Below are 27,025 nucleotides of genomic sequence, written 5' to 3' on the forward strand. Positions count from 1 at the left end.
CTCCCATCCCAAGAAGTGGGTGGCTGTGGTCTGAGAAAGCCTAAAAGTCGAGGAGCAATGAGAAGAAGGGAGGTGGATCCACTGGTTTCAAACAGGAGAGTCTTTAGGAGCACAACTGCTGGAGATAGAACTGGGGAGCTAGACAGACCCCTCTGCCACAAAGCTGTTGGAAAGCAGACAACTTGCTGAGGACCAGGGAAGGCAGCACCTGTAGTAGGAGAGGCTGAAGGGAGAGGAGCATCAGTGGGATGAGGTTGTAATGGGCTGGGGGAGCAGTGGGCACAGAAGGGGAGCCAGTAGTCTATATTGCAGTAACCCCACACATCAAAAGAGACAAAAGAAATTAGATGAAATCATGGACTGATAGGACAATTTGCCTTTTAAACCCAGCAGCTGAGCTGCAGCATCTGGCTGAAGGAGCCCCTACCCTGCGGGCTGCTGGAAGGCATAAAGGTGCACCCAAAGGATCACTCTGTGCACACGCAGAGTTCCTTGTGTTCTCCTGCAGACATCCAGCTGCTGCACTCAGGGTCACCACAGGACCCATTGCAGGGACAGAATCCAGTGAGGATCTCCTTCCGGTGCATATTTGTGGTGCCCTCCTCTGCCTCTTTGCATGTAGAGATGCAGCAAGAGGCCTTTAGCCACCCACCAAGGTCACCAATGCTTCTGTGAGTTGGAATGAGCTCACCCCAAATAAAGGACAGTGTCTGCACTCCAGTGGGAGAATTTGCTCCTTGCCCAAGACAGCCAAGAGCAGCAGAGAGCTGTAGAGATGTGGCAGAGCACAAGGTCAGGCTGATGTGTGTGGTTGAAAGGGGATTTGTGCCCCTGTTCTCCCTCCTCCTACTCTTCTCTGTCTTTCTCAGTGCATATAAAGCAAAGCAGTCATTTCAAGTCCTCCCTCGACCTCTTGATACTCAGGCAGAGACAGATGGGGGGAAGGAAGGACGGACTGTAAGCTCCTGGAATATGTCTCCTGAAAGATCTCTCAGGCTGAAGGACCTGGTCCTTTTCTAGCCTGGACCTATACAAGGACGATTATAAAGCCTGAATGGGGTTGAGAGGATCTAACAGCTCTGGAGCCAGCATGGGATAGCCAACAAGGCTCTTCCCATTGCCGTGCCTTTCTCCTGACAGATGCGATCCAGATCAGCTCCAGAAGTCCCCAGACGCTGAGGGGCAGCGGTGTATTCCTCTGGCATCCGTGTCTTCTGCTCCGTGCACCCCACAGCCGGGGCCGCCCCACCTTCCCAGAGTGTTCCCAGCTGCGGCGGGGCCCGGCGGGGTCGCTGCGGGCCGGGCGTCGGGGCGGGCTGCGGGGGGCTGCAGGCCGGCTGCCGGGCCGGCGGCGGCCGGGTCTCCCTGGCCAGGCAGGGGTTAAGGCTTCTCTGTTGTAGTTTGTTTCCCTTTGCCAAAGTGGGTGTTGCTGGAATGTCTCCTCTCCTAAGAAGGGGGCCGAGCCGTGTCCTCTGGAGAGGGGGGATGTCAGCATCAAAAAGACACAAAGGGGGAGGTTTCCAAAAATAAAACCCTCCATCCCCTCCAGGCGCTGCCAGTGCCAGAGGCAGGCGCGAAGGTGCTTGGGAGCTGCCTGCGGAGCGCGGGATCTCGCTGGCAGCCCGGCGAGCGGGGCCGGCCGCCCTTCTCCTCTTCCTCCTCCTGCGGCGGCCGCCTGGCAGCCCTCGCCCCTGCCTCAGCACTGCTCTCTGCCTCCCCGGCCCCGGTGGGCGGCAGGTCCCGTCGGAGTCCCGGAACGGGATGGGGCGGTGAGCGGGGGGCGGAGAGCCGGCGGTCCCCGCTGCCCCGCGCCCGCCGGGGGATGCCAGCCGGGCGCTGAGCGCTCCGCACCGCCCGTCTGCCCCGCCACCGGCTGACACCATGCGGGGCGCTGCCGCCAGCCTCCTCCCGCTCACCTTCGCCGTCCTCCTGGGCTTCGCTCGCTGTCGGCCGGACTCGGCGGCTAGGCTGGAGCCGGGGACCGGGGGGGCGGCGCGGCTGCGGAGCCGGGGGGCTGCCCTGGGGGCGGTGGGCACGGCGCACAGCCTGTCCCCAGCGTCCCGGTCCCCTCCACCGTCACGGCCCCTCCCCGCCGCCCCTCCCACGGTGGACCGCGGCTCGGCGGCCGCCGCGGGGAGCCCGAGCGATGCCGACGGCCGGAGGCAGCGTCCCGACCGCAGGCTGCCCACGCCCCGGGGCCAAGGGGGCGATGCCGGGCTCGGTCCCGGCGCGGGACAGAGGAACAGGCAGGACTCCTCCCGCCAGCGCCAGGGCAGCGGGCTGAAAGCGCGAGTCGTGCCCCGGGCGAAGGAGCCCGAGCGGCAGAGGGAGGATGGCGGGGTAAGTGCTGCGGCCGGGGGGCATCCTGCCGGGGGTGCGTAACGTGAGCCCCGGTGGTCCCGGCGCTGGGGAGCCCCGGACGGAGGGGCTGGGTCCCATCCCGAGCCTCGTGCTGCATCCCCTTTTCCATCCCCACGGGCGCTCCCGGCGCTGCCACGTCCCCCGCGGGATGCGACCGCGACCGGGTCCGGAGCGGCGTGGGAACCCACTCGATGCTCGCTGTCGTGCGGCGCGTCTGTCCCGCGCTTGCGGCCGCGCCGCTCCCAGCCACTCGCGGGTGCACGGTGTGTGTCGGTGTGCGCGCAGCCGTGGCGTGTAACCCGAGTGTGCGTGGGCCGCCGGGCCGCCGTCTGCCAGTCGTGGGGGTGTGTGGTTCGGGAGTGTTCGGATGTAATGCCCTTCTGGCAGATCAGGGCCTCGGCTGGCAGACAGCTGCGCGGCAGCGGGCAGAGTGTCCCAGCTGCCCTCTGGAGCTGCCCATGGCCGTCCTGGGAGGCGTGGAGGGTGAGGGACTCCCGATGGGGATGTAGTATGATTTAGGTGGTGGAGAGGCTGGAGTGCTTGCTTGGCTCTGAGGGACGGAGTGTGTCGGCTGCCGCTCTTGCTGCAGGTACCTGCCCTCTTGGCTCCTTCCTCCCATAATGGGCCCCTTGTAAGCACTCCACGCCGCAGCTTCCCATGGCTTCAGTTGGCTCCGCCGAAGGAGGCTTCCTATGACTTGCCTGGCAGGTCTGCTTCCAGCTCCAGTCTCTGGCTGCAGCCCTGTGGAGGTGGAGGGGATATCAAATGGCGAGGCCAGCTGCTGTTGTGAGGGGAGCCTGCGAGCGGGACGTCTGGCGCAGGGCTGATGTACTCTTCAGCCCAGGGCCCCTTCCTCTGCAGTTCCCCCGCTACTCCCCCGTGGCTGATGCCCTTCAAGATTAGCTCCTCTGCCACCTGGGCAGGGCTACCAAAACCATCGAGCAGGAGTTCGGCCAACCCATGTGGCATTGTGTGTGTCCTCTCTCATATAAGCCTTGCTAGGGGGATTATGGGGGCAGGCTCTGGGCTCACAGCCCTCTGACACAGGCAGAAATGTCTTCTGCTAACATCTGGTGGGGAGCTTCACTAGAGCACAAAAGGTCTGTTTCTGACTTTTCTCTCTCCCCTACTCATCTCCTTGCAAAGTTTTGAGACAGAAATATTTTCTGTGCCACTCTGCTCTTTCCTTCAACAGATCCACAGAAGCACCAGGTTTGCTCTACTTCCATTATGTTTGATACACAAAGTATCACTAACAGCAAGGCATATAGGTTCTAAGCTTACCCCGTTCATTATCTTGGCTTGTCAGCCACCCAGAGAAGGAGTCTTGGGAAGATCCAGTCCTGCTCAGTCAGATTTTGACTTTTTTGGGCTCAGAAAGATTTTACCCTTTCTGCAGTTGGAATGCTGTCAGTGTTGCTTTGGGGTCATGTAGCAGTTTGGTTGAATTTGAGTCATCTGATACGTAGCATGTTTGTTTTCAGACTGCAGCTGCTTCTGGTGACAACAGCTGGCCTGTGCTGCTCTCAGGAGCATGTGGGCAGCCCCAAGGTTCACACTGTGTTCAGAAGAGCACTGAACCTTTTTGCAGGTAGCTTTCATCCCTTAATCCACGGTGTAAACAGGGATGATTGGTCCAGCACTTACACACAGTTTACCTGTTATCATCCATATCTGAGAGTGCCATTGCCTCCAAGCTTAAAGGAAGGAAGACCTGTGTTCTAGTGCTGTGTTTCTCATGCAGGCTCTGCTGCACTTTCTGCCTCTGCTCTGCACTGGAAGATCAAGGCTGGGGATACAGAGCTTTCTCCAGTCCCCAAGATCTTCAGTTCTGGAAAGGGCCTGTAATGGCTTTCTGTCTGTTCTGGAGTCCAAAGTGGCACTTTTGAAGCTTCTCTATAACCTACTGTCTTTGGAGCTTAAGAGAAAGCCTAGCTGAAATAATTGTCCATGTGGAACCACACGGTGTTGCTCCTCCTCATGGAAAGCTAGCTGCTGCTGCCTCCAGCTGTTCTGTGAGACTGTGTCCTTCCACCTCATCCATCTTCTTATGCCCCTTGCTGCACCAGACACGTTTTCATCCAGGAAACTCAGGGCCCCTAAAAACTTCAGTTTGTGATGTTCCATTTTTTTGCTAGGTGGGATATTTTCTGTTCTGCTATTTACACTGAACTCCTGCTAGTCTCAAGTATGACAACCTTCATTTTCCCTTACTCAGGTAACTTTGCAGACACACTAAAGCCCGGTGCTATTTATTTATGCAATTATTTTGGTCTAAAATCTCAGCTCTTGCATGTGATGCCTTTCCAGATTCCCAGGTAGCAGGCAGAGAGTCCCATACTCATTCTTTCTCCCTCCCATTTTCTTTCTGGGCATTCTGCACCCCAGTTCACATTTAACTGTTGTTGTAGACACCATCTGTGGCTGTATAATCCTGCTTTACCCAGGCTTTGTGGCATATAGGTTCTTGCTGCAATGTGTCTATAGGATTGCTCAGGAGCAGAGGCAGTTAATGCTGATGTGGACTTGGCAGAGGGCTTTCAGTGACTCATCGATGCCAACAGCCTTTTGCTAGTGTTCTTCACTGGGTCTGACTGCAAATATTTCATACGCATTTGGATGAAGTTCACTTTCCTGCAGTAGAAAGGCAGACCTGATGATCTAATGGTCCCTCTGGCCTCCTGTGAGGATGCTGTAAGTGGCCTGAATGGAGTCAGTATATCTGGCAGCACAGAGTTCTGTGTGAAGCTGAAAGATGATGCATAGATTGCTATTAAAATAAGTGGTGAAAAAAAGGGTTCTACTGAATGCTTCAGAAACAGTATGTGATCATCGCTGTAAAAGCCATGATCTTACTACTGTTTTATTGTTTTCCCTCCCCTGGTGCCTGTTATGGTTGCTTGGTTCTTGTTTAAGATAACACCTGATCAGCCCGAGTGTGATCCTGATGGTGGCCTCTGGCTGCAGCAGCAAAGGAGGGGATGACGGAATGGCTTGCAGCAGCTCCTTTGCTCAAGTCAAAGGTTGTGCCAGTGCATCCAGTCAGGGCTATGAATGGTACTTCTGGAGGCTTCATGGCACTGGCTTCAGTTCTGTAGGGAGTGTCAAGGAGATACCTATCCCATAAAAGGAGCAGGCCAGTGAATAGTGCCTGGGAGCTCCTGTGCACTAAGCTCAACATGCCAGGGATTATACCCGGGCACGGATGGTGCATGCTAGCCACAGAATGAAGAACAAGCTTGGTGTGCAGTTGCTTACTGCTGCCTGTGCTCTTTGGAGACCTCAGGGTCTAGCTGGCACTTGAAGCAGAGGCTGAGATGTGGGTCCAGTGCCTCACTCTGCATTTTCCCAGAATGAGGAATGCCTTAGGGTTTTCTCTGGCACTGTGGCTATTTAGCTGTCTGAGTTATTCTATGCCCTTTCTCTCCAAAAAGGGTGAGCTGGCTACTGGAAATGGTCTCTGTCTGCTTTGGTCTGAGCCGAGCTAGGGACTGTTTTGGAAGGTGTTAAGTGGCCCATGAACCCTGTAGCAGTACAGTGTTACAGGCAATCAAGTCTCAGTGCCTTTGAATGTTCTCAGCAATGTTTCATTTCCCAGGATATGTGCTAGGTGACCTGACCCTTAGGAAGGCAAATACATTAATTAACCTATTCCACTGGTAAGGAGACAGAGATAGGAAAGACCAATTGTTTGCTGAAGGCTTGTTTTGGCATCAGTGTTGGGGCTGGGATTAGGGCATCCCATGGAGCATGACCTAGTATGAGGTTCAGTGGAACTTCAGCTTGCAAGACCCATGTGAGGACATATCTTCCCTTCTGCTCTGATCTGTGACCGTGTTGAGTTTCCTTCCAGCTGGGAGAGCTGCTGACCCCTCCACATGGCCACCCATTCTCTGGTCCCTCTGCAGCCCAAGCTGCCCTGGATGAGGGTGAGAGTCGTCCTCCCATTTCCTTGCTGCTGTGCTTCCTGTTCCAAGGAGTGGGTAAGCAGGAGAACAGCTGGATGTTAAGCTCGGGCAGCTGCTGAATGCTTCAAAGTTATGAACATGGTTCTGGCTTAGGCCATTGTTAGGTCTCCCAGGGGCTTGGTGTGTCCTCTTGCCTGGCAGGTCCTCTTGCAGGTCGTCTTGCCTGGCAGCTCTGCCTGCTGCCTTGGAAGACCTTGTTCCCTGTGTGATGAGGGGTGATCAGAGGCTGCTAAGTGTCTGCAGGTAGCTCCTCAGGGGTCACCCCTGTTGTGGTGACACAAGACCTGGAGGGACCCTGCCACTTGTTTGTTCTCCAGACGCAGCGCTGGATGGAGAGGCCCAGGGCTGGACATGCCCCACAAGGGGCTCATGTTTGAGACACGTCTTTGCCTAAAGTGTTGGTGGTGTCATATGCAGCCGGACAAATGGATGTGGAGGCCACCACTCTCTCTCAAGCACCATCCTGCAATGTTGTAACCATGCCATGCTCCTTAAACTTCATGGGATTCATTCTGAATTCTTTGTAAGTCAGTACAAACTGCATGGTGTTCGAACCAGCAAATGACAACAAAATGCTTTAAGTAGAACCAGACGTGCTCAGGAATGCGTCCCAGGCAGCAAAGCTCCCACAGCTATTTTCCTGCAGCTGATGCTCTTGCTTACCTGTGCCTCATGCTCTGTGAGGTCTTGCTCACTGGGCTTTCATCAGGAAATTGTTGTGGTTCTTCTCTACCCTCCAGTACTACCTACATGTCATTCCTTCCAACTGCTCACTTCCAGTCTTGGAGGTCCTCCTTGCCTCCATCTCTTCCCATTCCCTCATTCAGGACATTATGGTAGGAAGGAACATTCCCATCCGGGTACTCCTTCAACCCCTGCCAGGTTGCTCCCCTCTGCATGTGCTGGGCTGTCCTCCCTCCAGGAGCATTGCCCTGGTTGGTGCTGGCATCGCCCTTCAGCCGGGGCTGGCAACTCATGTCTGGGGTTGGCAGTGACACAGAGTGGTTCTATTAATGAGAGGTTTGTGCTGAACCCAACAGGGGCTTCATGACTTCAGGAGTGATTTTGTCTGCTCAGGCTTGGGCCCCTGTCTGTTGTAACCTCGTGTCTTTCTTCCTGTGACCTCTGGCTTGATGTTGGCATTGACAGCAGCTACCAACATGGTCCCTCCAGCATGCCTGTGAGAGATGTAGATAAAAGTTAAACTTTAATCCCGTGAAGAACTAATAGTATGATTCAAGGCCAAAACAGCTTCTCTGGAAAAAGTAGCTATTTTGCCTTTGCCTACAAGAAACATGATTATCTGGATAAATTGAGGTGGGAAAGGGCAAGGGGCTTGCTCATTGAACAGACTGAATATGACTTATGAGGTGTGTTTCACCTGTGCCAAAGGAAGAATGCGAGCTGTGACAGTCTAAGCAAAGATGCTTATGCTGCTGCTTGGAGTAGAGGCCCTCACTGAACCTTAATTACCCAAAGACCTGCTCCAGCTCAATGGTTTTCTCTTTTTACTTGATCAGGACACCTTAAAAATGTTAAAGGCCTTGTGGGCTCTTATGCAGTAAATAAAGGAAGGATTTTTTTTTCACTGGATGCTTTCTGGAGATGTCTTAAAGAACAGACTCATACATCTCTTCAGGTTGACAGACAAAATGCTGGAAATTGGCAGTGTTGCCCTGCCAGAGCAGATATGAGTGGGTGCTAGAATTACTTCGGCTTGTTCTGCTTGCAGGAAGCCACACCAAGGGAATTTAAGTGCTTTCTCCCTATAAAAATCTGCCCAGATTAATAAAACATTGATCCTGAAGGACTATATAACACTTTAAAAATGATGTGGCTTCTCAGACCACTTCTCTTTCCCACGAGGAGTAATTGTACCTCTACAGGCCGCTTCATTTGTGAACACCAGAACAATACCTGCCACCCACTGTCCTTGGCTCTCCTAAAACGTGAGCCCCACAGCTTGAGCCCTGGCAGTTCTGGAGTCTCATCTCATGCCATGTGGATGCAGGAGTCAGGAAGATGCCATTTCAGAGCAGGATCTTCCTCTGACCCTACTGTGTTCATGTTAAAGTCAACCCAGAAGACAAATGTGCATGTTACTGTGGTTCGTGTAAATTCCGTCAGCAGCTCCCACTGCCTTGTCCAGCATTAGAAATAAACCATACTCCCCACTTCATTTCCAGAAGATTTCCAGAGCTTTCAGGCTGTTTCTAACTTTCTATCTTGTCACAACTGCTCTTTCTCGTCTACCTAGACATGCAAAAGTTACCTATTCCTGAAATCTTCCTTCCATGATGAGTAATACTCTTGGAGAGCACCCTAGAACTTGTTATTCCTTCTCATTATAGGCACTTAAATATGACATGTGACCAGAGGAAGCAGCGTTAGCTGCCTGCTTGGGCATTGGAGAGCACCTCTTAGAGGCCCAGCACCATCTATGATAGCTGTATGTTGTCAGTCATCCCTACCTGAAAACACATAAGAAAGGAGAGGTGGGGAGGATGTCACTTATATAAGGGCACTCAAAAAGTTGCTGCAACAAAATCCTGGATTCAACACTCATGGAAATTATTTGAGCATCTTGGAATTAGTGTAGCTCTGTGCACATCAGGTAGACACAAATTTCATAGCACCAGAGAGTCCTCAGCCCCCTGGGTCACTGCGCTAGAGACAGATAACAAATGCAGGACTGGGGTGCTTGCAAAGGGAGAGCAAGCTGGGGAGCGTCCCACCGTGAGGCTTCTGGCGTGCCATCCCTCCCAGGGCAGGGCTGAGCAATGAACAGCAACAGGCAGCAACAGTTAGGTGGAGAATGAAGTGTTGTCTTTGGCTGAAGCAGCTCGGGACATTTGCGGAGGCGAGATACTATGACCAAAGTTGAAATCGGGCCCAATTTACACCCCAATACCACGAAGGATGATGAGATCTTTAATGATCTTTGGCTGCTGGCCTCCAGTTGCTCTCAGGAGGAAAATGGTTCCTCTGAGCACTGTGCCAGAAATCCAGCATAATGCCAGTTCAAAAGGGAGCTACTCTCTCAGGGATCGCTCACACTGCAGCATTCACAATCCTTGGGGGTTTCTTTTCCAAGCACTTAAACAACTCAGCCCTTGTCCCATTGGTTTTGATCTCAGCTGCTGGTCCATCTGGAAGGAAATATCAGATGCTGCAGGAAATAATTTTATGGGTGACTCAGAGGTGATGGCTGCAGCAAGACCTCAGCTTCCCCCTCTCCTAACCACGCTGCTTTGTCTCTTTGCTTAGGCCAAATGTCTGTGGCAGACAGTGTTGCCCAGGATGGACCACAGCTCCAGGCACAAACCGCTGCATCAAACGTGAGTATGACAGTCTCAGCCAGTGCAAATCTCAGGATGCACCCCTAAAAAGTCCTTGAGTACTGCTGTGACCCCACATATATCCCATGCACTGTGCCAGGGCAGGAGATAAATCATGGGGTCTGTGGAGGCAGTGCCACAACATTGCTGTGGGACTGCCAGGGTGTAGGTCAGCTCTTCCTGTCTGCTGGGAAAGTCTGAGTACGTGAAGTAATTGTGGTTTTACTTCATTATTGTTATTAGTGTCCATCCATGGCAGGATCTTGTTGGGGCAGGGCACTGCAGTAGCACATTTATGTGTGCGTTTTGAGCCTTGGGCTCTCACTTGTCCTGCTTGGAGCAAAGACAGGTCTGTGAAAGTCCCAGCAGCTGGGAACCAGCAGACTGGGCCAGTGCTCATGTGGGTGAGCATTGCTGATGCTGAGCGGGGAATCAGGGCTGCAAATTATCTGAATGCTACTAAGGAAAGCAATTAATGGATTTGGCACAAGGGCTGGGATGGGTGGGAATGGAGTGTGGAGCAGCACGTGGATGTAAAATGGCAGTGAGGTGCAGGGCGCTCCTGCAGTGCAAAACTGCCTGGCCAGGACCCTCCTGCCTACCCACAGAGGAAGTATTAAGTGTTCTGCTCATCCAGGCAGCCCTGGTACCGCCCTGTGGGCTGCGGTCGTTGTGGGCTCCCTGACTCAGCACTGGAAGAGAAGTTGTTTGAGTAGGCGCCAGTGCGACGCGCACCCGACAAGCGAACTGTCATCTTCATTCTCAATAGCTCCGCAGCCACAGACTAACCCCTGCTGTGACCCCTGTCCCTTAATAACAGGGTTGCACCCCGCAGCTCATCCGTGGGCCTTCCCAAGGGACTGCTGGCCCCGTGCACCTGCCTGATCCCAGGGAGGTGCGGGGCTGCCTGCGGTGCTTGGTCAGCTGGGAGGACAGGGAGCACAGGCATCGGGCTGGGTGGGAACACCCAACCCAGAATAGCCGAGAGCATCTGCCTTTACTTGAGTGGCAGCAGCTGCCCAGATGTTAAGCAGGGAAGGAGGCTCAGCTTTGCTTGCCCCAGGATCTCACGGCGCTTTGGCCGTGCTGGGGTAATTGCATTAGCAATCGCTGTTTGGGAGCAGGGGGCCAAGGGCTGACTCACCTCCCTTCTCCCTCTCCCTGCCGACAGAAGCCAAACGGTAGAGAGCGTGCTGTGCTGCCAGACAGCGTCTGTAAACACAGCGCGGGGCCAGCCATGGCAGCATCTTTCTCTCATTAGGGGTTTTGGTAGGAGCAGTAGATCTGGGCTTGCAGCCACGCAGGCTGCCTAGTGATTGCTCAGGTGCTGAGCCCTTGTTCCCAAGGATTCATTAAAAGGACAGTGTCAACATGATCGGGCCTGACAGTGTCCCCCTGACAGCGGATGGTAAAGTTCAGGCAGGACGTAGGTGGAGACTGGTGATGTGTAAACATAATTTCATTCCCAGCTACCTCCCTCTCTGGGCTTTTCTGCTGGAGTTCAAGCTGCTGGAGACATTCAGCTGTTTTTAAAGCTGCCAAGGCAAGCTGGACAGCCCATCCCACTTAAGTTTCTGCACTGTAATGCTGTTTAATGTCTGTTCCCATGGTCTTTGATATGTGGCATATAAAGGAAGTTAGTGGGGTAGAAATGCAGCCAGAGGGAACCTCTTAAGAGTGAAGCATGGAAAGAATTGGCATTCAGGTCCTGGACAGATCCTTGGTTTTCAAGGATTTGAGCCTGGGTACAGGAGAGAGGATAGGTCAAATTGTTGCCATAATCTACTTCCTCTCACCTACCAAGGGTGGTGGTTTCTTCCTTTACCCGTGCTTTTCTAGGCGCTTTACTCTTTCAACATCCCTGTGTATGACTTAACTCCAGCCTTAGGGAGGTGTCTCTCAGTATGTTCCAGATTTGAGGACCAAAGTTGCAGTGAGGACTTGTGGAATTTTCAGTCTGTGCCTGGGAAGATGAAAAAGAGAAATATCTTTCCTTGGAGTAACAACATCTCCTGGGAAAGTGGAAATGAGCTAAGGGAGTTTAGGAGGAAGACCTTGCCTATTTGCAGCAGGCTTGATTTCTACCCACACTCTGCCAGGTCATCACAGTGAGCTGCATACAGGGACTGTATGCTGTGAGGCTCCAGAGGTCTTCTCACAGAAGGGGCCATTAGGGATAGTGAGCTGCATCTGAATATGGGCCTGAAGGGTTCAACCTCCTGCCTGTTTAACTTTGTTCTGGACTAAGACTCTGGCCGTTATGTCCTTAGTTTGGTGGAGAAGAAACCTGAACACACAAGCCGGTGACAGGCTGGCCCTCTTGCCCACATTTTAGGGGCTGCAGTGGCTTCGGTGTACACTGGTCAGTAATTTAGCTGCTGCCTATTAGCTCATCATGCTCAGCCTCCCCATGTCAGTTTATCAGCCTCCACTTTCATCAGCATCATTCATGAAGGTTCTTTGCTGCTTCCAGAGATAGCACCCTGGGCTGGGAATACAGCTTGAGCTTTTTTCCTGGCGTGAATATTTTAAAGTTTAAAAGAAATGTTTTTAATCAGTATGTCAGGAAGGACTAAATAAACTAATGCACTTTCTAACCTTACACAGATGGTCTTGCGGTTAAGATGGTGCATAAAGGTGCAGGGATTTCAGACTGAGTCTCTGGCTCCGCTGTGGCCTCACAGTGTGACTTCAGGCAGTCTCATTAGCACCTGGGGCTTTTCCACATCTGCAAAATGACATTCACGTGCCTCTTCTTTTGTCTTTCTTCTGAATGGTGGCTATAGGGTTTTTTGAACCCTGGCTGTTCTTCACTGAAATTCTGTTTCCTCTCTGTTATTCCTGCATTGCTGTTGATCTACCTCCCTGTCACTCTGTACAGATCTCACTTGTGTTAAATTGTCCATCCCTTCTGGGTGTGCTCACACAGTCAGAGCTATAAGTTAGAACTGAGTTTACATACATAACTTTTCCATGAGAAAGTGGACTAAATCCCCCCAGTGGTACAAGTCCTTCAGCACCTTCTCAGTTTTCCTATGGAGGGCCTAGCTGATGGACAGATTCCCCTGAATTTTAAATGGAACTGCACAGGACCTGCTTACAGTGAAGATCTACATCACTCTCCTAGATGAAGAGTGTGAGCAGAGCTGCAGGGACTCAGTAATTGAATGTCACCTTGCATGTCACTGCTCTACCCTGGGCCAGGGGTGCCTGCAAAGCAATGCAAGGCTGAACATGGTGGCATTCCCCTCTGACAGGCCTAGCTGGGTGGTCAGAGTCATGTCACAGTCATCCCTGCTGTGTGACCTTGCTGGGAGGACTTACCTCATGCACTGAAAACTAGACAGCACCAGACCTGATCTGTGAGGGCACTGCTAGATACTCTTGAACAAACTAGGTTTGCTATAATGTGATACTTCAGCAGTGCTCCAAGTCTTTTATTAAGAGTTTTGAGATTACTGTTTTTGATTTCCCTAATCCCCAGCTCCTGAAACAGGTGATTACATAAGACTTCAGTGAGAAGAAATGAGTGCCTGTCAACTTAACAGAAACTGTTTATAGTACCCTGAGTTGGGGAGCAGCATCTCAAAGTGACCCCTGAGGTCAGAAAACAGAAAGCAAAGAGGAAGATTTCAAATACATATATGTATTTTAACCCTCTTGTTTCTCAGTCAGTGTTATGGTTTGGGGGGCCTGAATAGTGATTTCACACACTTGTCACTGGCAGTGCCGCCACTGACCGATTTGCTCTCCTTATATTGCTGATCTCCTATATATAGCTCCTATATACAGCTGAACTGAGTGAAAACCAGCAAATTTTAAAGCTCTTTCAAGTTCTTCCCGAGTCTGTAAAGGCAACTAGGAAGGGGATTAATGCTAGAGCTGAAATATTTCAGCCAGGGCAGCTCCCCTTCCATCCTGCTTGAAGAGACCAGAAGATTAATCCCCTTCCTTTCTTCCTCTTTTCTATGTAAACTACCTTAGGGGCATTTTAGAGCGCCTGGTCACTTATCACCATTCTCCTGCTGAAGGGTACAGTCTAAGGTGACTATGTTGGCGGGAGAGGCTGTGAGAACAGCTGTGGTTCCAGGTCCCAGCATCGTGGCTCTGCAGTATTTCAGCATGTGAAGTGGTTGTTTTCAATGGCAGGCTTCCTGGGCTGGTGGCCTTTGTTAAAACAGGCATTTATTGGGAGATAACAGTAGGGACTGGCAGCCTATTTAAATCACAGCTGAGTTTTGTATTATAAATTACATCAACTTCTGGAGTGCCAGACTTCCCAGAGACAGTTAATTCCTGCCTGACTAGGACCTTGTCCCTGTTCCAGAGACTGCAGTGTTGGCTGATTTATTTTACTGGGGGATTTCATCAAAACCTCTGGCTTTAACCTGTATAGCCCTACGTGAGTTGGGGTCTCCTTTTCCTTGAGATCTCCCTCTCTTCCTGAATGTTAACATGGTAATAAATGTCACATGAAGCATTCCAGTGAGCATATCCCTGATCTAGTTAGGAAAAGCTGATGGCAGGCTAGTTTTGGGATGAGGGAAGGGTTGTGGGGGCTATACTGCTGTGAAAGGAATTCAAGTGTCTGCATAAGGACTTCTCTCACTTGATGACAGCAGGATGATGTGTGGATGGCACACAAGGAAGGAGCTGTCTGTGTGTTTGTTGTCCAGAAGCAGTGTTTCTCCCAGGCGTGCTTGTATCTCACAGGAGTGGAGAGCACAGCCGGAAAGGGAGGGACATGTTCATAAAAGCCCAATAGCTGTGTGTGAAGGTGGTGGGATGCCCCTGCAGCCTCCCTGGGACAGTCCTGGGAGAGCAGAAGCAGTGGCTTCATGGACTGAAACCCATTCACAGGGTTTCCATGTGGCTGGAAGTCCACCTTGTGTTGCCCAACAAGGTTTCATTGCCCTTTGACCAGCTGGCACCTTCTTTCTTTGAAGGACAACACTGTTTTCCAGTGCCTTTTCAATTACCCTTGCTCAGTACAACAAGCCCGGTCCTACTGAAGCAATCTGTGGATTCCTGGCTGCTGCTGTCTGGGTTATAAACCCAATTTGGCATCTGTTGACTTGGGAAGTGTTAGGGTCCTGTGTATAATTAATAGCACTTTTCTCCCAGGGCGCAAACTGAAGCTGATGTGCTGTAATTAGGAACACACACAGGCTCAGAGGGTGATTGAGGCATAAGGTTAATGAACTGGAAGTCCCCATAGCAGTGGAGGAATTTGAGCACAGTGACTCCAAAATCAGCTGCGGAAGGAAAGCTGAAAAGCACTGGAGGGGACAGGCCAGGGGCACTGTGCAAATCAGACCCCAAAATGGACTAAAGGTAACATGCAATCCCTTGCTTTGGGAATTAGGACCTATTCCTGTCCAGAGCACTCTGGGCAATGCTGGAGGCCATGTGTTATCTGTAGGCCATGCTGCTCATTTCTGAACTTTCTGAAATGAGTATGGTTGGAGAAGGGCTCTGCAGACAACCGTGTGGAGAATGGAGGTGACCTTGTGTTAGGGGCCCACAGCAGTTGTAACACCAAGACTGTGAAGGTCACCTGCCTGCAGAGATGAGATGGGACTGTCCCAGTTGTGCTGCCCCAGCTGGGTGTCACCACCATGGGGCTAAAGTCCCATGTCCACTAACTGCCTTTCTGTGTCTCCTCAGCTGTCTGCGACCCGCCATGCCAGAACAAGGGCTCCTGCAGCCGCCCCCAGGTCTGTACCTGTCGCTCAGGCTTCCAGGGCTTCCGGTGTGAAGAAGTTGTTCCTGAGCAGGAGTACCACCCGCCTGGTGCCGTTGCTGCCTTCCAGCCCCCCACAAGCTCCCTCCGGAGGAGGACCAGCACAATAGGGCGGGATGCCTCCCCGCAAGGGGCTCAGGCGCCCATCCCACGGCATGTCCCAGCTGTGTAAGTCAAACCTGGTTCCTGGCAGGATGCTCTGCCAATCTCTGAGGCAACTTAACACCTTGATCAGTTGGGCCACAGTCTCTGCTTCATGAGACCAGGCAACTTGGCTCTTGACGAAAACTGCAGGGGCTGTGGGAGCTGACGTAAGGGGGTCAGGTCCTACTGTCCCTCCAAGGGATTCAGTTTGTATCCAGCACTTTGTCACAGTTCCCTGGCACACACAGGAATGGGACCGGCTAATTATGATCCCATGAGGAAGTAGAGCTGTGAAGGTCATCAGTTTGCCCTTGTCCTGTTGGGGAATAGCCTTCATGGTAGCAGCAGGGTGGACAGAAGACTGGTGGGTAGATCTTTTTCCCAAGAGGATATGTTTAGAGCAGTATATCCAGGTAGTACCCACAGAAGAGTACATAAATCTGAGGTGTGCTTGTCAGTGTTGGTATTAGCAAAGAAGTGACACTCAGAGATGTCTCCTGGCAGACTCCAGCAATTATTGAGCCATTTGTTCTATATTTCTGAGTCATTGTGCTGTGGTTTTGGTCATTTTGGTACTCAGGTGGATGCCAGCATATTGGGTACAGAAGCAACGGTGGAGCTGTTGGAGCTCAGAGGTCCATGCAGGAGGGACTCTGAGGAGTGTGTTAAGCTCAGGATGACAACTGTGGCATCATCTGGTCTTTTGGGTGAGAAATTACTTAGCGCTTCAGCACACCTGCCTCAGATGCTCCTGTACCTGAGCTACAACCCCTTCACAAAACATTGTGTTTTGTGATGTCCTGCTGGAGCTGGAGCTGTTTTTGCTGAATGAGGCAGTAAAGATGGGAGAGATGTCTTTCCCTGATAAGCACGCTACTGTGCTAGCAGCTTGCTGGGGATGAAGAGTTCAGAGTAGTGCCTGCTGCTGTACAACAACCCACACATATTGTTTGTTTGGTTTTTTTTAGACCACCTCCACTTTTCTGTAAGAATCTGTGAACATGGGAGCAAAGTGTTAGGCTGCATCACTCCTAAAAGCTCTTGTCTTTCTTGGAGCTGTTCACTCAGCCGCTGGGCCAGAAAGACTGGTTTTGTTGGTAGCCACCAAAGCAGAGAATTTTCTCATGTCTTCCAGCAGGAGCCCCTCAGTTATAGTCAGGAAGACATTACAGCAAATTACAGGTGCTTAACCAGGAGGTAATTTCAGTTTTTCCTTCTCTGAACTTTTGTCTTTCTCTGTCAACATCACTTGGAGCTGCCCGAGGAGAGGGCAATTTGGCCTTTGTTTTTCTCTTTTCCTGCAGGTTGTTTTCAATGTGCCTATTGCTTCTACAGTAGCTATTGTCTCTCTGTCTCTTTTGAAGCAGAGACAATGCATGGGCTGGAAACATTTCTAGACCCTTGGTTGTCAACAATTTTGGAGAGGCTCAAACGACTGGCAGAGATTTTACTAGCACCAAGTAGTTCACTGAAGCTGACGTATCTTGGTGCCCAAATGGAAGACTAAATGATAGAAATCAAATTCAGGAAAGGCAGAGGTGATGCTGGCAGGGAGAGGTGGCCAAGCCCCTGTCATTGCTGCTCTAAGAGGGGCTTGCTGCCCAAGTGAGCATGCAGCCCTCTCACGTGCCTGCAATCCTGGGCATAGCTGACGAGTTTCCCTGCAGTGATGACCTCCTCCTACCCCTCTGTGCTGCCACCCTGTGTGGAGGGACTGGAGGGGAGGGAGAGCAGTGTCCTTGGAGATACGGCACCTGTTGAAGGCTTTCCCAGTAAGGAAGATGACCTCAGGCTCTGCACAGAGGACGGAGGGATGTGCAGGCACTGGCAGAGCATTCTTGTCCAGTCAGTCAGACACAGCGTCTAGTGATGGCTGAACTGGGACTGCTGAATGCCCAGCTGCCCAACGTACCTTAAATCCTCTGGCACTGTCCCAAGGAAATAGGACTCCATTAAGGACCATGCTGTGCTGTTCCTCCTTCCCTCCCTATGGAGGCCATAGGACATCACTTTATCCCATGCTTCAGCAACAGAATTTGACTATCGTCCTTTGCAATGGCCACAGATAGGACATCGGGACAAGTCCCTTCAGCAGTCTGTCACTCAGTGGAGATTTGGAGGCAGGTGTCTGAGGGAGCCTGTGGGGACTTCTTAGCTGCTGCAGAAGCTGAGAGGCCCCCATTCTGTGCTGGTTGGAACAGCGAGTGCTCTGGAGAGCAAAATCCTGGGGGTGTTAGAGGCCCTCCCGGCATGGACTGGCTGCAAATCCTCCCTCTTCTTGATCTCAGCCTGAATCTCTGCCTGGAGGAGTAAAGCCCTGATGGATGATTGTGCGGGTGGAGTTGCACCTCAGCCCAGGAGCCGAGCTAAATGGAAACAGCTTCATTTTCCTAAGGCTGGAGTATCAGCAGAATTCATATTTATTTAGCAGGGAGTGTTCCCTTGCCCCTTACCCTCAGGATGGATGACCAGATGCCTTTGACTCTGGGCAGTGTGTGTGCAGGGTCCTGTTGCTGCCACCTGAGAAGGTCCCTTCTTCAGGAGTGTTGTGCATAGATCTGTGACAGCATCTGTGCAAGGGAGCTGTGGATGGGATGTATGTGCAGGATGATGGCTGCCTGCAAAGCAAGGCATCCTCCCTCTTCACAGACAAGATGTCCGGGACCTGCAAAGCATTTTCCCAGTAATGCAGGCAAGGGAAAAGGACATAGCTGTGGTGTAAGGTGCTGAGACAGTTTAATGCAGCTAAGCTCTTGAGGGTAGGGAACATCCTCTGAGAGGGTTCTGTTTAGGCAAGGCAGTTGCTGGGAGTTGCCTGGTGTTTTCAGGATGGAAAAGGAAGAAGGCTGAGTTGCAACATGCCTGGCCTGCTGATTTCTGATCTCAGACTCTCCTCTGCAGCACCCTGGAGGAGACATCTCCTCCCTTCCTGACGAGAGGAAGGGCTGTATGCAGCCGTTGAGGATCTGTGGCAAGCGCTCCTGGCTTGGGAACACTGGGAACCTCATGCCAGCAGGAAGGTTCTGCCAAAATCTCTGTTCTCTCTCCTGGAAGCGAAGGATTAGAACAGCAGGGAGCAAGCAGACGGGAGGATCTTGGGTGTGTGGCAGAGGTTGCTGGATGAGAAAGTGTATTTCCCCCCATTTGAAAATCGTTCTTTCATTTGAAAATCCTGTTCTGGTGGTAGTCAAATGTCAAGCATGGTCCTTTGCAAAGGGAAGTGGAGCCCATGGGTGGATGCAAAGCTGTCTGCCCTGGGTTGGCCACTTAAAACACGACATTGAGAACTGTGGCTTGGCAAAATCAGCTTGATGAGCTTGTTGTCATTGAGGACTAGCAGATAGAACAAAAAGTTCACTGCAAGGTCACTTGCTTTTTAAAGATGCTGCTCCAAACAGAGGCAGATTTGTCTTAATTGTTAAAGCAGGATCTGGAGCCTCCTCTCTTGCCAGCTTTGAACTTTCCACATTTATGAGAAAATGGGGAGCTTGCTTACTGCCTTACTTGGGTTGCTGACGAGTGTTTCAGACTGTTTGTCCACCATATGTGTAGCACTAGGAGGAGGTCTATATTAGCTACATACCTACTGAATGCATCTTCTGCTCACTTGTGACTGTCACTCAATTCACATTTAGGAGTGTTACAATTTATTAATATCCAAATATCAGAGAAAATAAAAGCCAGCCCTGGATGAGAAGCATCTCCCTCTTTAAGTGCATTCCTGTGGCGTGGGCTGTGGCAGCTTTCCCACTTCATTTGGTATGGGACCAGCCCAGGAGATCCATAGTGCATGACGTTGAATTCCCAGGGTAAAACACAATTTGCCGGCCTTGTGCCACTACTGTGTCTTTATACTTGTTACTTGAATGGCATATTTTGTCAGTGCAGATAAGCCCTAATTGCAGCTTTCTAAGGTGCTTCCCTTTGGCATGTGGTTTTCACAAGGTGGCCAAACATTTACGTTCCTTGATCCAAAGCCAACTTTGAGCAGATATCTGAGACATTGTTAAAAAATTGAAACTAAAAAGCCAGTGCCAGTCTGGGTGAGAACATGTGAAAAGAAAAATATGTCACTCAGAACAATGAGATCTCCATAAGCTCCAGATCTCAGCCCCTTTCCTGCTTTGACATAGTCAAAAGTCCATGGCAAACTGGATGAGAAGCCTAAAGGAAAAACTCAAGCTACTCAAGAAGAGTGTAAGTGCCATTTTTCTTATATAAAAATACTCCTATTTTTAAATTACATGATATACCTTCTGTAGTCTGGCACCAGATACAGTTGCTTTACTTTCTAGTGTTTTAAAGCTGTCAGCACCATTCTGGTTTATATGTTTTATGTATTTACTTTCTAGGGGGTTGCATACCCTTCAGAGCAGCAGGAGAATAGCTGGCTTTCAGACCCCTTTTTTAAACTCCAAATATGGTCTTTACATTAGACCTGGTTCTTCTGCACCTCCTTGGGAGCCATTCCTGTAGCTTAATGCAGCCTTTAGGCAGTTCAAATGCACTTTTCCTTCTAACTGAAAGAAGTGTGCTGCTACTGTCAGCTTAATCTGACACTCCATTCAAGCAGGGTGCAGGGCAAATACATTGTACATGTGGTAGGTAAGGTAGTACAGAAAATCCAGTTTATAGCCTATTTTATATACTATATATAGATCATTTGGGACATTTATGACAATACAATTGATATAGCAGTTCTATAAAAAAGAAAGTTGTTAGAAGAGCACTAAGGTCACATGATCAAATGCTGGGGAGAGTTTTCCTAATGCCTGAATTAGGATTGTCATCTATCTTGCTTTCAGCTCCCTTGTGCATGTGGATTACTGCAGTTTCTCATACCTGACTGTGTGTTGCCTTTTTTGGTTTAAACTGGTACTTCAGTAAAATCAAAGCTGTTCTCTTTACTTATGAGTGTTCCCCATAAATCACCAGTGGTAGCAGGAAACAAGGGATTAATTGAAGCTGATTTGATACAAGAAGTGGTTGATACAAGAAGTGGTTGAAATGAAGATCTAGAAGTCTCTCTATAAAATCTACTTGTTCTCTTTTCCGTTCTTCAGAAGCATCCTGAGAAATGCTGCCCTGAGTGCTTGGTGCTCGGTGGGATTGGTACCCTGCTCTCCACACCACCTCATTTTTTCTCGCTTGCGTGAAGGCTCTCATTTAGGCAGAAACTAAACATCTAGGCAGGAATTAAGAGGACATTCAGGCTGGAAAAATATTATCTGTTACAGCTGAAGGAAAAATATCCTCCATGGAGGAAGAAATCTGGAAGGAAAGGCTGAGATTTTTCAGCATAGAAGTGAACAGCAAATTAAGCAGTGGGGGGTTATGCGTGTGGTTGCATATGGGGGACTGAGAGTGCTTAGGACTTTGGAGGCAAAAGACCCAAGTCAGATGAGTTTTTTCCTGTGCACCCTGGGATCCTGCTCTTAGTCAAGGTATTCTTTATTGACAGAAAAGATCTTGACAAATTGGAAAGAATTCGGAGGGAGGGAGGGAGGGAGGGAGGCAGGGAGCTGAGGGGAATGGTTAACAGACCCACATCTGCAAAACTGAGCCAAATGTTGGCCTTGGAGGATGAGTAACATACTTGGAGGCTGAGGCTATCAGGACAGGGCATGTAATAGGTTGCCTGTAGCCTTGGCAGGGTGGCCATGGTAATTTTTCAATGGTATGGCTTTCTAAAAAGCACTGTGCCAAACTATTCCAGGGATATAATGACAGGTTGATAATGACACTGGAGCTTTGCCTTCTCCATGACTTTGGAGCTGTGCTGTTTCAGAGCTGGAATTCAGGTGCTGCCAAAGCAGGCCCAGCACTCCACATGCCTTCTCAATGAGGAGTCTGTGAAACCTGCTCCTCCCTGGTGTGGGTATTGAAAGCCACATGAGAGAGGTGTAGAGCAGATTTGTGGTCATGGTACTCCTGAAGGCACTGGCTTTGCCATCAGGCATCATGCTTACATGGCCAAGAGTGCTCCTGGTTCCCAGACTGCCACTAGTCTTCTGGCTAGTGAGCAAGTGGAGGGATGGAGCCAGTGCAGAACAGTACAGACTAAAAATCACCAGGATGCTTATTCTCTGGTCCTTGGCAGGGATGAGACTTCAAGAGTGGATAGCAAAGGTTACATCCCAACTCAGCTCTCATGGATTGAGTGCTGCAGGTGCAGGAATCCTGTGTGTGGCTGGGGATGGAGCGATGTGAGAAGACCTAACCACAATGAGGTAATAGATCCAAAGGCCAGGGCATCCTGTTGGGTGTTTAACCATTATTTTAGCTTAAAATATGTCTTAGATCTCCAGTGTTCCCAGGATGAGTGGGAGACCACCTGCTGTAGATGAAAAGCCTTTACTTCTTCAGATGAGAGCCCTACACACATCTCTTCACCCTGTTCCTCTCATGTGAAGAGCCACAAACTCTTCACCCCACTCACATGCCTGGGATGAGAGAGGCTTTGCCAGCCCTCTCCATGTCCTGTGTAGAGCAGTGGGCAGGCAGCTGGCTCCCCCCACTCCCAGGGGTGCATGTGGGTGTGAGGATGAATAGGCTAAAGTGTTTTTTCAGGGCTTTGAAGCTGGCAGTCTGGTGAAGGGGGTGGGTGTTGCTAGTCAACAAAATGGAAATGAAACATCAAATATGCTTGTTTTCTCACTGTGTTATGGGGGAGATGAGTTACCTCCCTGCGGCCAGTGTTGAGGTTTCCTCTGCTTAATGCCTCTGCAGCAGGTTTCGTTAGATGGCAGCCAGCCCCTCACCTTGCAGTTGTTGTGTCTTGGGAAACAGAGGGCCCTTTGAGATGGAGATGTTAGTGTGCTTGTGTGTACAAACACAGGTTGATATGTTGTCCTCTCCTCTTGCATGCCACTGCCCTAAACACAGATCCTTCCCTGCCAGGTAGGACCCTGTACTGGGGAGCAGAGGAGGCATTGCTGTGGTTGGTGGGGGTTTGAAACCTCAGTTGGGGTGGTCACGTTGCATGACTGACAACCCAGCTCTCAAAATATGCCAGCAGCTTATGCCTGGGTTTGTGATGTTGCAAAGGCTGCGGCCATGAGGTGATGTCTGCAGTGAGATGGTGGCATTGATGGAGACCTGCATGTGATGGCAGCTGTTAGGATACTTCTGGATGTGTCTCTATTCACTAAGGTGTGAGACTGCCTGTGTGACTGCATTTGGCAGCAGTGCTGTGCCCGTTGGTTGTGCTCCTCAACACCAGCCGCTCCATGCAGCAGGGGAGCCAACTGTGGCAGCTTTCTCATTGTTTCAGCTCAGAGGAGTGTGCAGCTGAGCACCACAGGCCAGCCTGGGCAGTTCTGCCAGAGAGGTGGTAGCTTGCCTGGTCTCCCTCACCATCTAAATCCCTATTTTAGTCTATGGAGTGTTCAAGGTATGGCCCAAATGTGGCATTTGTAATCAGGTAGCCTGGCATGTTCCCTCTGCTGGCTTCACTTGAAGCTCAGAGCAGTTGCAGGCTGCATTTTTATTTTTCTGGAAGACATTGGCCTGCACTTCAGCTCTGGAGACAAGCAGATTGCAGACATCTCTTTATCACATTTGGCATTTGGAAATCATGATTCCGGCCATTTTATGGGTCAGCACTAAGGTCTGATGGATCCAACCGTGAGCACGGTCTGCAGCTCCTGGTGACCACTTGATGCCATGCCTTTGTGCAGGGCATGTTTCTGCAGCCTTGCTGGGCTAGGCAGGTGCTGTTCCCATGCTTGGAGAGCTGGACTGCTTCCAGGGAGTCAGTTGCTCACTGCCTAATACATGAGCGCAAAGAAGAGCACTCAACAGAGTGGCAGGTGGCATGTGTGGCACATGTGGCAAGGGAAAGGCATTTAATGTCAGTAGAGAGCTGTGTGGAGGCATTTGAGCAGCCACTTTGGCTAAGGAGCAAATTGGATACCAAGAGACTGGTTAAAAAGAACTTGTTAGTTGTCTGTGAGCTTAGAGGGGTTCAGTTGCGTATATGGTGTCTGGCAACTCCTGAACAGATAAAATTAGAGTTCACAGCCTCTCCCTCTTTGTTCTCACACAGTACGTGGCAGGCTGGGAGCCAGCTAGGACAGTGCTGCAGCACTGGCACTGCTTTGGGGGCCAGAAGAAGGAAGATGCCAGGGTGGTGGTGGAGGAGTCTGAGCTTGGTGGCATGGGGCAGACAGCTGGTGACTTTGCTGTCCCAAGGACTTGCACATCTGTTGCTACAGTTTGTAGTGAGAGATTCAGAGAAATCTTGGCCAGCCACCAGCTCGTATGTCAAGTGGAGCAGGCAGCTGGAGTTACCACTGAAACATGGCACAGGTGAGAGCCCAAAATAAGAGCCATATGGGCTCCATGACAGTTTCTTAGTAGCTGTGGTAAGGGATAGGGTGGCACCTGGATGCTGGACTGATACGGCTCTTGGCATGTGAAGTGGCACTGAGTATGATGTGGGGCAGGGAACCTGACACATGTTCCTGGCCCTGCAGCCCCACTTTGTGAGTGCTGTTTGTGCCCTCCCACACAAAGGCAAAGGATGTCATCAGTGACACTCTGCCAACAGCAGCTCTAGAGGTCTTGAAGGGGAAGAAAGATTTGGATGACTTGCACCTTGATGTCCCTGTGATGGTCCAGGTGCCTGTGTCTTGTGTCCCATCTCGCATGACATCTGGCTGTAGGTGTCTGTGAATTTGGCACAAAGGCACCGAGTGGTCATTCCTGTGGCCTTCATGGTACACAGATTCTGCTTCACTCTCCCAAGAAGGTCTTATGCCTGTGAGATGCTGGTAGCTGCTTCTCCTGTGCAGAAGAACTTCCCTTGCCTTCCATCAAATGCTGGGGAGTACAGGCTGCAGACTTCAGGGTCTCTCTCGTTTGAATGGGAGGTACCAGGGCTGAAGACAGCAGCAGGAGGGCTAGCAGGCAGGTTTCAGTGGTATTTCTGCTGCTCCTGGAGATAATAAACTGAGCCAGGATTTATGGACGTAATGTGGGTGGGCTTGAAGTCAGGTGCCTTGTATGGTGTGGTTTTCCCTCTCCTCCCAGAGTCTTAACAGAGCTGTCTTCCTTGTCAGCATGTTTGTGAGCTAATTGATAATAAACTTGAGTGCTCTCTCAGCAATGCCTCTCCTGTGCTCCAGGGCCTGCGGACTGAGCCATGAATCCTGTCTGCCTGCTGAGGAACCTGTTTGGAGTCCAAGAAAGGGGAAGTTTCTGGTTTGTGGTCAATTTACTGCTTTCCAAGGCTGGCTGCTTCTCTCTCCCCCTGTAGACACACATGGTGTTAAGGCTGCCCATTCTTCTGCGATGCTTTAGTGGAAAATCAGCAACTGCTGAGCATTACAAAGGGGGAAGTGAATCACTGATTTTGGTCCCTGTGGCCCCAAGCAGGGAGGGCATCTTGCCAGGGACAGGCAGATGGACAAGACAGACACCAAATATATTGTTCAGCATTTAAAATCCAGGGGACAACCTGCCTGTTGTCCTGGCAGGTTATCAGGGGCTGAGCATGACTCAGTCCCTGCCCTGGCTGAGCCCTCTCATCTTGGAGATGCACATGCAGGCTGCGGTCTGGAGGAGCTGGGATGGACTTACCAGTGCTGCAGTGGCTCCTCTGCATGGGACTCTGCTCCCAGCCCTGTGGGCAGCACATGTCCTTTCTGGGTACCTGGAGGCAGGAGCTGCATCCCAAGCAGCAGGCTCGTTATATTTGGAGAGATGGAGCTTGTTGGGCCCTGGGATGGGAGTTTCTGGACCCTGGGAAGATGGTTTCTTCTCTGAGAGCTGCTTATCTTCAGATTTGTTTTGGCCAGTGTTATTGTTGGCCTTCTGAGAATTGCTCCTTAGGTCTCAATAGTCTCTGTCATCTCTTCCTGATGTTCAGCATGGCGAAGATTTGTTTCCAGCTGGAAGAGTGAATTTCAATCCTCATCTCTCCAGCCCTTGCCTTGTCTGGGGTTAGTGCCCCTCCCTGCTGACTGCACTGCCCAGGACTCACTCTCTCCACAGTGCCTCAAGCCATCCACCCTGCTGTGGTCTGTCAGGCTTTGGCTGGGGAGAGGGCGAGGCAGGCTGGATGAAAAACCAGTAATACTCTTGTGGTACTTGGCTCTGCATTTCCTTTACACAAATAGAAAAAAACTACCATTTCCCAGCTCACTAGCAATCTGGCCAAAGTCAACAGTTGGATGAAGAGTGGCCGATAGAAGCTAAATCCAGGAAAGACTGAGGTGTTGCTGCTGGGGAGAGGGAAGTGCTTTGAAGAGTTTGCCACCTTTGCCTCCAGCTCCAAGGAGGCAGCCTGGTGTTAAGTCACTAAGAGAACAGTTTGCCCACCTGTATTCCCTCTGGCTTTTGCTTACCCAGAGAACTGTGATCATCAGAAGTGATCAGAGATTTGAAAAGGCTTTCTATATACAGTGGGTTAGGAAAACTTTATAGTTTTCTGGATGCCTCAGTCTCAGTGATTTAGACTTGGTTATTGTGATTCTGCATATCTAATCTTGAAATTTCAGGCTTAAAAAAAAAATCTTGCAGTTGATTCAGAAAACAGAGATCCTCCTATCCATCTGTGCAGTTGCTGGGATTCTGCCAGCTCAGTCCTCAGTGGAGTGACAGGAAATCACTCACCTGTTCTGTTCAGAGAACAGGCACCTTGTAGGTTCATCTGGGACTCGCAGGACAGCCATGATATACAGGGCATACAATATTTTTGTACCTTCTCTACCCTGCTATGACTAAAGTAAATATAGAGCAGAGTTCAGGTGGTACCAAAATTCATTGAAAATGAAACGTTTACACACAAAAGTGCTATGGCGATGTGTGGATCCCTTGCTGAATGAAATACAGGTGTTATTTGGGTCCTGCAGGGATACGTAGCACTAGAATGTAGGGGACCAGACCTCCCTTAGTTCTCTTGACTTCTAGCATACGTCCTCGGCTTTATAGGGAGTCTAGGTCCTTGACCTGCACCTCAGAATATGGCAGCTAAAAGTGCTTGTTGGATAGTTTTGAACTGTTGCAGATGTGGGTCAGTCTGTCTGCACAGTTCCCTCCCATCCCAAATCTCTTAATTTTGATAAGCGCCTAATACCTATAGGTATTTCCATGTGAGGGTGACCGAGGCCTCTCAGCCAGTGACTTTTCAGCTGGCTGGTAGAAATCAGCAGGAGCACACACATCCATGCTTCTGGAAGGAAAATGCTGCTCCTTCTGCCTTCCCTCCTTGCCCCATGTTTTCTCCTGGACCACTGCTGCTGTGAGCAGGTGGGTACTACAGGACAGCCCAGAAGGAGAGGTGTCCTAGGAGTCTGCATGCCGGTTTTGCCCCACGGGCTGTGCCTGACACAGAGAAAGTTGGCAGGAGCTCTGATGGATGAAGAGCAGAGAAACCAGCTGCTTGGCAGGCAGTTCTCTGTACAGGAAGAGACCACTGCCTCTTTGCAGAGATCTGTGCTGGCCATGTGCCTGGCTGAAGGAGTGGA

At 50.8% G+C, this 27,025-nt stretch overlaps 1 protein-coding gene across 1 annotated transcript in view; it reads left to right on the top strand.

The window, feature by feature from the left end:
* The first annotated feature begins 1,510 nt into the window (after positions 1-1,510).
* The window catches only part of LTBP2 (latent transforming growth factor beta binding protein 2), a 68,970-nt gene continuing 43,455 nt past the window's right edge, over positions 1,511-27,025 (top strand). Inside the window, 4 exon segments of the mRNA XM_039552506.1 lie at positions 1,511-2,313; positions 2,315-2,340; positions 9,597-9,667; positions 15,335-15,578. Coding sequence (XP_039408440.1) covers positions 1,882-2,313; positions 2,315-2,340; positions 9,597-9,667; positions 15,335-15,578 — 773 coding nt within the window. The 5' untranslated portion in view covers positions 1,511-1,881.

The sequence above is a fragment of the Corvus cornix genome, chromosome 5, assembly GCF_000738735.6.
Source record: "Corvus cornix cornix isolate S_Up_H32 chromosome 5, ASM73873v5, whole genome shotgun sequence".
Taxonomy (NCBI): domain Eukaryota; kingdom Metazoa; phylum Chordata; class Aves; order Passeriformes; family Corvidae; genus Corvus; species Corvus cornix.